A 12,898-nucleotide genomic window follows, 5' to 3' on the forward strand; every position below is an offset into this window, starting at 1 on the left:
ATAAAGAAAATGAGATAAAACATAAGATGTTACAATGTTTTAATGTAATCTAAAAATCACTCAATGGAGGAATTAAGAATTATATTCTGAGATAAATAGATATAAAAATGCATATTTAATTCAGGGAGCCTCTATGAGAAGTGAGCATGTACATAGAAGAAAGGAAAACATGATGGGTCTTTCAATATTATATCATTTTCAAGGGATGCTAAAGTTCGTTGCATTAAAGATTTGGGGAAATGTTGAATACAGAGCCATGATTAGAGCCATCATTTATACACATGTTCCCCTGTACACCCCCTCTCTCTCCATATATATATATTCTCAAAAAGTTCATGGAAAATGGGAATTATGAAAAAACTATACATAGATTTCAATTTCCTGTTTGCATCAACATAAACTCATAGTTTCATTCCATTTTCCACAAACTATTTGAAGTCATCCCTTGTATATGTTATTTTATTTCCAAAGTGCAGAAAGCTCCTCACAGCTAAGTAAGAAGTGTGTGAAATGTAAGATTTTTGCGTGATGTTACCATAGCTTGGCTGGTTTCCTGTAGAAAATTAAATTGACCTACCTCTGAGTTTTCTCTGATATTGTCTGTTCCATGCAGAGAGCATTAACTCAGCAAATTATGACTTAATCCGAGTATCCACTTTTAGGAACGAGGTCATTTGAATATTTGTAGCACTACTTATTATTTACTCTACAGATGAATCCTAATTAAGATGCTTAAAAAAAAAAAAAAAAAAAAAACAGAATATGAGATTTTAATGAACACCACTCTCTATTGAACCCAAAGCATTGACTAAAAGAATTTCCATGCTGAAAAGTTAAGATGAAGAGGAAAGGGTATGAGGGCAAGCTGATGAGAGAAGTGGGAAGCCTGAGTGTTGAGAGCAGCTCCTGCAGAGTCCCCCAGGCTCCAGCTCAAGCCTGGACGAGCTATACTTGCCAGGAGAACCTGACCCAGACATTTGACTTTTCTAAGGTCCTTAGGGTTGTTGTGATACTTAAGAGAAAAAAGACAAGGAAAGAATAGTGCCTGCCACCCAGTGACACTCAATAAACATTAGCAACTTAAGACAGTAACATAGCACTTCTGAATTACTCTTTTAAAAGAAAATCTCTAGAAATCACTTCCTCTGTTCCACGCATTTACCTTTTATCCTTTTCAGAACTTAGATAAAAATATTACACGTCGCGTATTTCCTTTAAAAAAAAATCATTGCTTTTTAATCACTTGGAATTAGCTTATTTTCTCTGGGACATTTCACACACCTATGAAGTCTGAGGAACAGTGCATTGACTAGAAACATTTCTTGCATATAGTTCCTCTTGTATTCACAATGTTTTTCTTTAAAAAAGAAATAGTTTTCTATATTGTCTCAGCATTCATTTTCTCATTTCTTTGGTAAATATCTGATGAATTAAGTTTCCTTTTATAAAATGCTCTATGTTATTTGTGCTGCATACTTTAGTGGTGACAAGCTAATAAACAGACTGATAGAAAAGAATTAGTAGTGGAGACGGTGCTGGTAACATTAACTTTCCTTTTTTGTGTGTGTCATTGCATTTCTCTTTGATTTCTCCTCTATCTTCACTGACCGAATGACTTCCATCCCTCTTAGGAAAAACTTCAGTCTCCTTGTGAGAACCTGTAATGCTTGCTCCTTGGTTCTACAAAGGCTATTGTCATTCAAAAGCTATTATTTGATTTCTCCTTTGCATTTACTCATGTTCAAAATTCTCAGCCATTCCATATCAGTTACTTGTATATAAGACTCTTAGCTACTACTGCTTCTTCTTCCTCGTCCTTGGCTTGTTAAATAATATTTTTTGTTCTCTAATGGAAGGAGTTATAATTATTTCTCTTAACCAGGTGCACCATGAATTAATGTCTTTGCAGACTAGTAGATAATATATAATATGTCTCATGGATTATAGACTTTTCCAGAGCAAGGACCTTGCCTTTAATATGCTTGAACTGAGCATTAAGAGCATCCCAGCAAGACAAAAACTATTTATTGAACTAGTAACCAACATTAACTATTTTCAAATTCCACAAAAGCATATGTCCATAGGGAACCAGCAGTTAGCGTAATGGCTATGTTGCTGGACTCCCACGTAGTCGACCGCGGTTCACGTCCCGGACCCGGTGGCTTAAAACTCACGCCGGGCGCGTGTGCGTGCGTGCCCAAGATCCCGAGAGGAGAATGGAGGAGAAGGGATTGCGGCGTGACCATCCCCCCTGGGGGGTGATTTCTCGCTTTCTGTCTCTAATGTCTCTCTCTGTCTGTCTGGCGAGCGCACGTGCCCTACAGTGAAAATCTCTCCCCCCCCCAAAAAAAAAAAAGTATATGTCCATATAAGAAGGAATGTATTGAAATAGTTTTAGATATTTAAGAATCTATATATTTCTCAGATAAAGAAGAGAGAAGTGGTGTATGAAATGTGAGCTTACATTCAAAGCAAATGGGTATTTTACCTTCGGCTAGATGCTCTATTCTTTATAAGCAATGACCTTAAAGGATATTTTTGTTTAATTTAAAATGTGATAGCTATTATTTACTGCATACTAATATTTCATTTTTCTTATTATTTCTTTGACAAATCAACACCATTCTAAGAATTTAATTTAGAAAGAAATAAACTCAAATGAGAGAAGAGAAAAAGCTATATGTAGGAAAATAAAAATAATAATTTATATAGGATAGAAAGATAAAAGCTGATTATAAAGGGGAGAGACGAGAGTGAAAACAATGTACGTTGAAAACAATACTCAAGTATGAATTATTATGAAAAAAGAGAAAAATTTGAGAAAATAAAAAACATTTTGGTAGTCATTTGTCACCCATCAGTTGTGTTACTGTTGGGTCATCAGAAAAGTTATGATATATTTTTTTCTATGTAAAAATGTGTCATGAATTTTTCAATAACATATATATATATAAAATGTAACAAAAACATATATTACATATATAATATAGGTATAACAAAAATATGTATTATGTAAAAATATAGATTTTTATATATGTCAAAAATGCATTTCATTCTAATAATAAGTCAGGGAATGTCATTGAAGAGCACTGGGCCAGATATCTTTGATGGGAGAAAATGTTTTCGGATCAGTTAGATCTCAGAAAATAAAATCTCAAGGCAAGAAGGCACCTGAAATACCAGCCAATCCATCCACCTGGTGCTTGATTCCTTTATGCAACTCAATTTGCTGTCATTTGGAATAGAACTCTACAGGCTTTCACATGGTCGTTACTAAGATGGGGACTGGAAGCTTATCTCACTTGCCTGGAGACTGAATCCAGCTCCCACTAGGACCGTGAGGCTGTCCAATCCACCCCCTTTACACCACGTTATTTGACTTCAACCGTTTCGTCCTTGGCAGCGCCCTCTACTGTTTACTCTGGTAGGCTTCCATTTGGAAAATTCAGTCCTATTTGCTGGCCCACTCCTTAATATTCATTTAGCTTCAGAAATCTATTTTATGCTCCAATTTGGAGTTCTTTTTGTACCTCCCTGTCTGCACTACCCAGAGATATGCTGATTTATAGTTTCCATGAGATGTATCTCTTGAGCTATGATCCTTTACATCCAATTAGTATTAAGCATTTTACTCCTGTGTGTGTTTTATTTTGGAGAGGCTTTTGATACAGGGTGCATACACTCGGCAGAAGGACAGAGAGAGACAGAAAGACAGAAAGTGAGAAATCAACCCCCAGGGGGAAATGGCCACGCTGCAATCCTTTCTCCTCCATTCTCCTCTCAGGATCTCGGACACTCACACACTCATTCCCGGAGTGAGTTTAAGTCACTGGGTCTGGGACTTGAACCGGGGTCAACTACATGGGAGTCCAGTGACAGAGTCAATACCCAACTGTTGGTCCCAGTATTAAACATTTTTGTGTGGACTTTTGCTCAGGCACAACAAATTCTCCCCTCCTACCTGCTTTCTCTCTCTCTCTCTCTCCCTCTCTCTCTCTCTCTTCTTTAACTCAGTAAATTTACACAATCTACCTCCTGGTTCATTACATTACGGATCCAAATGTTTTTCTTATCATTCACTCTCCCCATCCTCACTTCCTTCCTAAGTGTTTCACAAACTCCCTCCAACTTCTCTTTTAGAGTTCCATTTTTCTCATGTAGGACATCATCTCTTTCTCATTTGCTTTCAATTTTGTCTCCTAATCTTTCTGTCCTCAGTTTTGCCTTCTGATAATCCGTTTTCTATTTAACAAAAGGAGTAATGTAAAATTCAAATACTTCTCCATTAGACTGCTCCTTAAAGGCATCTCTCCAGTGAGTAAAGCCAGTAAAATAAACTCCAACATTATATTCTTCTGGAACTAAGCTAGCTTTGTGTAATTAATCCTAGGTCATGGCTTACATGCATGCAAGAAACCCTCTCTAACACCTTTTTCACCAGGCAGCCACCAATCATGGAAGTCTATGTAAGACGATTCACTGATGTGCTTCTGTGAGAGAGTTGCTGAGGGCAGGAGATTTCCATTGGTCATTTTTCATGCTGCATACTGTCTAGCACATAGCAGATGCTCAATGAATAATAATTACCTAAATAAATAAATGCATATGTTAAAACAGTCTTTCTAAAAGTCTTTACAAATAATTTTGCAGAGTTGAAATTAATCCCAATATTTCAATATTTCTCTTCTAGTCTATCTTTTTTTTTTCATTTTGCCTTGAAAGTCAAATAATAACAACATGATTTTGACATACTTGGAGTTTGTAAACATAGCATGATAATTTCACTCAGATAAAAGATACTGAAAATCATCACTCTGTGAATGTACTAACACAGCGTTCATCTATATATAAACTTCTGATGTATATTTGCATGCTTATGTAAGAAAATTTTAAACCTTCTAAGAGAATTTTGTTTTCTTTTTTTACAGGGCAAATATCAGGAGTTACTACACCTGCTCCTGGTAAGAATTATTTATTTTCTGCTGCAAAGTTTATATATTTAATGCTGATAGAATTTTCTGTTATTATTCAATGAAATCACTTTTAGGGACATATCTTTTAATCATTAAATGTTCTCAACATTCTCTTGCTTTTGAAATTTCTTCTCATAGGATATATAGCTTGGTATCTACCTGAACAAATTAAATTTGTATATATAGTTGGGTATTATATATAAACAATAACCTTTCTTATACTTGATAGTAAATCACAGGGCAGGATTCCAATCTTTTTCTAAAATTTTAACACTATAAATAAATTTAAGTTAGATCACAAAAACTTTATAATCCAAAATTAGGTTAAGAAATTAGAGAAATCGAAACAGGTTGGGGAATTAGAAATCGAAATAGTCTGTACATTAGTACATCATTTTTTTAAGAGTAATTTGCTATTTTTAAAGGCATGCAAGAGCTTTGAGGTTTTTAATAATAGTAATGTCTAAATAATAATGTCTAAACTCTACCAGCATCACTAAATTAATAGTCTGAACAAGTGTCCTAATTGTGAGATAAATACATTTAAATGAGAAGATGTTTTAAATAAATTCATATGTACTACATGCAAATTAAGAGAGAAAAATTAGGAAGATTTCATACTCAGTAAAGAAAGCCAGACTATGAAAGACAGGCTTTGTATGTCCCCACTCAATATATTCCGAATGTCTGTGCTCTGTAGCAGAAATAGAAAGACTGGAAGGTATAATAGCAGGGAGGGCAGCTGGAATACTAGAGACAGTAAGGGGTAGACAATAGGCGGAGGGGGGACAGGGATAAAACAAGCAATACATTTAATTGACACAAAAATGAAGTTATTTGCTGACAACAATGTATATGGTAATGTCTTTTTACTGACTAATATGCACTATATTCATGCTGGGAAAAACCATGTTGTATACTATACTGTAAAAATGTATAGTAATTAAACATAAATAATTTAAAAGAGAGAAAAATTAAATTGCATGTGGCTAAAGATAATATCACGTAAACATTTTATTTTATCTTATTTATTTTATTTTATATAATGTTATTGCTATATATATATTACTTATTTCCTGATTAGTCATATGGTTGACAGTATGCATGGAGAAGATAAGTGAAGGCCAGTCCAAGGCATGGTGGTTAAGGCGGCTGGATCCCTTGACCAACAACATTGGGTTTGAGTCCCAGGTCCAGCAGGTTGAAAATCATCTCAGGCGTGTGTGTGTGTGTGTGTGTGCCCAAAACCCAGAGTGGAGTATGGAGAAGGGACTGTGGCCTAGCCATCGCCCTTGGGGGTGCTTTTTCACTTTCCCTCACTCTCTCTCTCTCTCTCTGGGAAGCACATGTCTCCTATAGCAAAATTAAAAAGAAGAAGAAGAAGAAAAAGAAGATAAATTAAACAATTAACACAATTCTGATTTAATTATTATAATGCACAATTTTTTTTAAGAGAGAGAGATTTTTTGCTATAGGGCATGTACACTTTCTGGATAGATAGAGATAGAAAAACGGAAAGTGAGAAATCACGCCCCCACCCCAGGGAGGATGGCCACGTTGCAATCCCTTCTCCATTCTCCTCTCGGGATCTTGGGCACGCATGCACATGCACCCAGCATTGAGTTTTAAGCCGCCTAGTCTGGGACTCGAGCCATGGCCAGCTATGTAAGAGTCCAGTGACATAACCATTATGCCATCTACTGGTCCCACTATAATGCACAATTTTAAATGAGCATATATTAAGTCATCAGGAAAGTCATGGCATATTTTTCTATGTTTCTCTATGCAAAAACACATCATGACTTTCCTGACTACCCAATAGAACATATTCTAAAACATGGGTTATTAAAGGAACTATTTTTGTCATTAAATGAAAATTTATTCCAAATGATAGAAACAAAAAACTACATAAATGCTAAAAATTAGCAATTTCTGAATCTGCAAAAGAAGCATATGCTCTTATGTTTGAAGATCTAATATTAGAATTTTATAGTTTTATAGTATTCAGAAAGGTTTTTAAACAAATGGAAATTACTACTGCATTGCAGCTTGTGGTTGGTTTATGCCATCTAATCAAATACAACCTAGTATGTCTGCTTTTTAACAGAAGATTAAGTTCATCTTAACCATAGGAATGAGCTGTTTTTGCAAGGGAGATATAGGTACAGGGAGGAATGGGCGGGGGTTGAATGTTTACATGGTAGAAGACCTGTCAGAGTTTCCATTATCTCTGCACTTACTCTATTATGACAAGCCTCCAAATGATGGAATGGGTAAGTTAAAAATCATGATCCAAAATGAGAATTGTCTCTCCCAAATACTGCCAACAAGAATGAACTGATGGAAACCAGTTATATCTTTAAGGTGAGAGTGGGTGGGTAGAAATTGACAATTGAAGCCTGTTTCTCTCCTTCCTTGTATTTAATGTATAGCAGACAAAATAATGCCAAAGTTAGACTTTTGACTAAGACTAGAGGTCACTACCAGCCTCTTAGTTGGATGTATTGACATGTAATTATCGGTAAAAATTTATTATCAAGTGGATTTATCTGTGAGTCATTTGGTTATGAAATTCTAGAGACTGAAAATTTTCTCTGCACAATAATAAATATAACAACTGTACTATCGCTTTCTTGAAACGTAGAATAGTCCTGTAAGAGTTCGTGTGCATGGACATTGGGTTGGTTCTTCCTCAGATTTCTTTTGTGTGTATTGAGTGAAAATTAATTTTACCTTCAACGTTAACAAATAAAGCTATAATTTCTTTGTGTCATTTCTATTTCCATTTTCCTAGTTCCCTAGTCAGTAATATCCAAATCTAGTTCTTAAGTCTTTCCTGTCCTATTGCTTCTACTTTTTTCCAGTTCCTCTTCTCTACCTCTTCCTGTATTTGTGATGTGCCCTTTTACCCAATTTTACTGAACTGAATTAATTATAATACTTGTTGGATAATATAGCAGGGTTTTTTTTAAGTGCCAGAGGGCATATGTGTTCAATGGAGAGAGAGAGAGAGAGAGAGGAAGTGAAAACACCCTCAACGGGGTGTGTTCACATCGCAACACCTTTTCTTTTGGAATTTGGGGGCATGCACACACGTACACCTCTTGCATGTACTTCAAGCCACCAGGGTCAGAATTTAAACTGTACTCAGCCATGTGAAATCCAGTTCTCTTAATCACTAGGCCATAATACCAATAATTATGATTATTTAAAAATATAATTTTACAGGGCCAGCAGGTAGTGTGGTGGCTAAGGTATTAGACTTCCACATGGTTGACTGCTGCTTGAATTCCAGACTAGGCAGCTTGAAAATCATGCTGGGCGTGTGTGTGTATGTGTGCCCAAAGTCCCGGGAGGAGAACGGAGAAGAGATTACAACATGGCCACCCCTACTGGAGAGTGATTTCTCACTTTCCTCCCTCTGTCTCTCCAGTGAGTGTTGTGTGTGTGTGTGTGTGTGTGTATTAACACACACACATATATTTTTAATTTAAAGAACTAAATTTTCTTTTTTTTTTTTCTGAGAAAAGAAAAGAAAAGCAGCTCTATAATTCAGGAATCACTGATTTTTTCCCCCTTACTCATAATACAGTGTGTGCACATGAGTGTGAGGGAAAGGGGAAGAGCGAGAAAGAAGGATGAGTGCTTTCCACAGGGTCTGGTCATGCTGCAATCCCCTATTGGATCTTGGCATTCACACACATGCCCCACATGCTTCAGGCTGACCAGGCCAGGGACTTGAACTGTGGTTGCCATGTGAGATCTGGCTTCTCTTGAGCAGTGCTTTCCTGCCGCACTATGGAGCCGGCTCCATGTAAGTTTGTTTGTTTTGTTTTGGATTTGACCTATGTCCTTATTCTTTTATAAAGAAATACAGTTTTTCAGTAAAAGAATACACAAGCAAAAATGGAAGACTTTCAATGAATGATATTTATTTGCCCTGCAGGAAGCGCTGCCATTTGCACACTCATGACAACTGTGCACATCCTATCTCACTACCACCTTCTTACATTTTTACTCACCATATAGTTCTTTTGAACTGTGGACAACATTTTGGTATCTTAAATCTTGTCTCTTGTTATTTTAAAGTTGAGGACACTTCATAGACTTAGGTCATGTCCACAGCTGTTGGTGAATTTTGTTCTCCAGTCCCTTAGCTAGTTTTCTCCTGCTCTGGCTGCATTCAGTGTACTCATTTTTAAAATCCATGTGTACCTAGAACTTTTGCCTTTCATGTTTTTTTTTTTTTTTATGGGACCCCCAGTTCTTCTAATAATCCTCTTCTGACTTTCTCTCTTCTTCATCTATAAGTCTTTTAACATTTCATTTCATCATTTTTACCTAACTTTGTTTTATCTTTCTGAACCCAACTGCTTTGGATTATTGAGAAGCCAGCAATTGAATGGATGGAGGGCAGAGACTAGCTGCTTTCAACTCTATATTCTATTTTTATCCTTAGTTTCTCTATGGATTGTATTATAGCTATGTCTCTATATCTCTGCAGACATCTGTATTTGTATATATGCATGTGTGTACACATTTACAAACCTCTGCACACAGCGCATGGATACCATATGTGTATTTGTGTGTAGATGTACAGATATACATACACTATAATGAAGGGGAGTTAGAATTTGCAGAAGAGCATCTGTTTCAAAATATCATTCCCATATTTATTTTCTCCTTTCTCATCACCCGTTTATATAGCAGGACCGAACACAGTGGAATCCAATACTTCGTCTCCAGGTGCCCCCTTACCTACTCGCACCACTGCATTCTCACCCACAAGCATCTCTGAAAGAGGAAATGACTCCTCAGAGACGTTGGATCCTCTTAGGCCAGGCCGCCCTACAACCCAAGTACCCCTGGATTCTCCGGATAATGCTAGTGCTGTCGCTACGACAGGTTGGCACATAACTGTTGTTGATTGCAATGGTGCTAGGGGAAATGTGTCTTTTTAAAAAATTATTATTATTCCAAAGTTTCTAGAATAGTTTTTCTTTAAATTATGTGTATACTTTCTAAGTATGTGTTTTCGGATGAGTTTATTAAGTGTGGGAAATACTAGGCATCTATGAAATATCGGCTGACAAGAGAAGTGAGGGGATAAAAGAGGATAAAGGAAAGACCCTAGAGACGGATCAGTGGGGGGAAGTCCCTCCAGAGTGCTTCGCCCCCCATATTCTGCCTCGTCTTGCTGCTCACACTGGTCAGGATCCCTTATTTCAGACTTTGTCAGTCCTATACTCTTCAGCAGTTGCTCCAAATTCCTATGGAATACTCTCATTTCTTTGTTTCATTCTAGATTCTGGTTACCAGAAAACTATTGAAAATGGAAAATTTACTTTGGAAAGTCTAGACTGAGGACTAATAAGTTGATTTTTATTATTGGGATTCCTCCCAGAGATATTTGCATTACTTAAAACTATTTCAATTAATCGGTCTTAAGTCCTAATGAAATTGAAGGCCATGTGTCCATGTTCATATCAAACTATCAGACTGATGTGGGAGATAAACTTTTGCCAAGAAACACCACTAATGCTCCTTGCATTAATCCAGAATTCAGCATGAACACTGTTATGTTTAGCATTAGGCTTGCCAGTGTGCTCAGCACATAAATCTACCATCCAGAGGGCTGTTTCTGCTTTCCTGAAACATTGTGCTAGATTCACATTTTATTAGGATAACAGGCTTCTAGACATAGTCCGATAAAAGAGATAAGCTAGTTGAACTGTTTAGCAGAGTCATTTATCTTAGTTTGAAAAATAAGCATAAATAACACTATCACAACAATTTTGCTTGGGTTACGTTGCCATGACTTGAACACCATATTGATGAAATTTGTTGGCTATACAGAGTGGGTAAATAAAGGGTCAATACCTTCTTATAATGATTACAGGACTGAATGTTCTATCTCTGCCCCACGTTTTCCTGCCATGTTAGCAGAGTTGAAGAATGAAAGGACTGATGGTTGCAAAGACCATTTTTGGCTAACCATTTTTATTGCCTGAGGAGTGTCATATAGGACTTCCCACTTTAAAGCTTCCATATTTCATTTAGCATATGCAACATTTATAACTTCTTATTCTCACTTTTTTTTTTTTTTGGAGAGGTTTTTGCTATAGAGTGTGTGCGCTCGCCAGAAAGACAGAGAGATAGAAAGCGAGAAATCACCCTGCCAGGGGGGATGGCCACGCCACAATCCTTTCTCCTCCATTCTCCTCTCGGGATCTTGGGCATGCACGCACACACGCCCAGTGTGAGTTTAAACCACCGGGTCCGGGACTCAAACTCCCACTACATGGGAGTTCAGCGACATAGCCATTATGCTAACTGCTGGTCCCTTATTCTCACTTTTTTTAAAACCAAAAACACTAAATCCATTTACAGATATAAATGGAGCAAAATGTGGAGGAAAATTTTAAAATAGAATAGATTGGAAGTAAGAATCATTTAAAGATATTGACTTGTTCTGGTGTAATACTGCTGATGGTAAATGAGCTTGGGAAGTTTCTGATAATTTCAAATAAAGCAGCACATTTTCTTTTCTAGAGCATAATCTTGCTGTCAGGTAATCCTTCAACAATCTACTGGGGTAGTCTGTGTGTGTTATTTATTATATGTTTAGAATTGTCTTAAACACATATCTGTTTAACATTGACACATATTGTGAAATACAGTGTTTTTAAAAACTGTTCATCAATACACTTAGGGGGAAAAAAATCCCCACTCTACTTTTCTAGCTATAATCCACAATATTCAACACTTTCCTTTTATGAAATTGATTATAGTAAGCAGTCAGATGGACAACATTAAATTTAATTATGTAATATTATTTTTCACAAATAGTTTGTGCATGTTTTAAAACATTTCCAATGCAGGGTTGTTTATGAGTGTGTTGGGAGATTCAGGTATGACCATTTCTGAATCTTTGCCAATGCTTAATACCATCACTCTTATAAAAAACTCTGCCAATCCAATACTTAAAAACATTTCGTGTTGAGTTACAGTCCTTCAGTTTTCACGATGAGCACCATGTCATCTACTTTTGACCGCTGTGCCAGCTAAATGTCTGTCACATCTGTCCTTTCCTTTGTGCATATGTTGGAAGATTCCTTTCTTATTCTCCCAGGAAAGAAATGTCTCAACTTTCAGTTTGTAGAGCTAATAAGAATGCAAAAAAGCTCAGTGATTTGAAAGTATTAAAAGCAACCAGCAACGTGATTGCTCCACTCTGTTCTGCTTCCAGCCCCAGGTGTGTGTGTGTGTGTGTGTGTGTGTGTGTGTTGCGGGTGCCTCCCAAGGATGTGTGCAAACCAAGGAGAACTCGGGTGCAGTTTTCCAAGAGAACTGAAATACTGGCAGACACATTGTAAGAGTTAGGGTCGCTTCCCAGTTTGGTGAACTGTAGCAGCCATGCGCTCTTTATAAACTTAGTGTCTGAATTTCCCATCGCAGCGGGGAAGATTGACATGATGATCTCACTTTCTCACCTCAGGTGTTCCATCAACCCAGACGCCTCACCTTCCCACGCACGCAGGCTCGCAGGCGCCCTCTCCTGGACCTGACACTCAGACACTGGGCAGCGAGGCTGTCCTTACCGCACTCACGCCTGCTCCAGGCAGGAATGACACTCCAGGTTTGCTTTCCTTCAGAGCCGCGCAGACGTGAAGGGCGTCGCACAGCTGCCTGTATCCGCTGGTGGTTTCAGAAACGCCAGCCACTTGTCAGCATGTCGCTCTGGCTGGCGGATGAATTTGAGATTTCATATGTTAGTGGTTACCCTTCGGATCTGATGCCTCATAACTATGGTCTTTTTAATGGAGATGAAATCATGAAGATTAAGAATTGTGAGACAATGAAATAGCGAAAACCTGCTGGGGTGGGGAACAGTTATTCAGGATATTAAGTTTCTTTATATTTGG

At 37.2% G+C, this 12,898-nt stretch overlaps 1 protein-coding gene across 1 annotated transcript in view; it reads left to right on the top strand.

Moving 5' to 3' along the window:
• PTPRC (protein tyrosine phosphatase receptor type C) overlaps positions 1-12,898 on the top strand; it is a gene marked incomplete in the record, with an annotated part of 131,341 nt that overhangs the window by 55,958 nt on the left and 62,485 nt on the right. Inside the window, 3 exon segments of the mRNA XM_027774549.1 lie at positions 4,929-4,961; positions 9,681-9,878; positions 12,472-12,612. Coding sequence (XP_027630350.1) covers positions 4,929-4,961; positions 9,681-9,878; positions 12,472-12,612 — 372 coding nt within the window.

This window comes from Tupaia chinensis, unplaced genomic scaffold (assembly GCF_000334495.1).
Source record: "Tupaia chinensis unplaced genomic scaffold, TupChi_1.0 Scaffold000453_1, whole genome shotgun sequence".
Classification (NCBI taxonomy): Eukaryota; Metazoa; Chordata; class Mammalia; order Scandentia; family Tupaiidae; genus Tupaia; species Tupaia belangeri.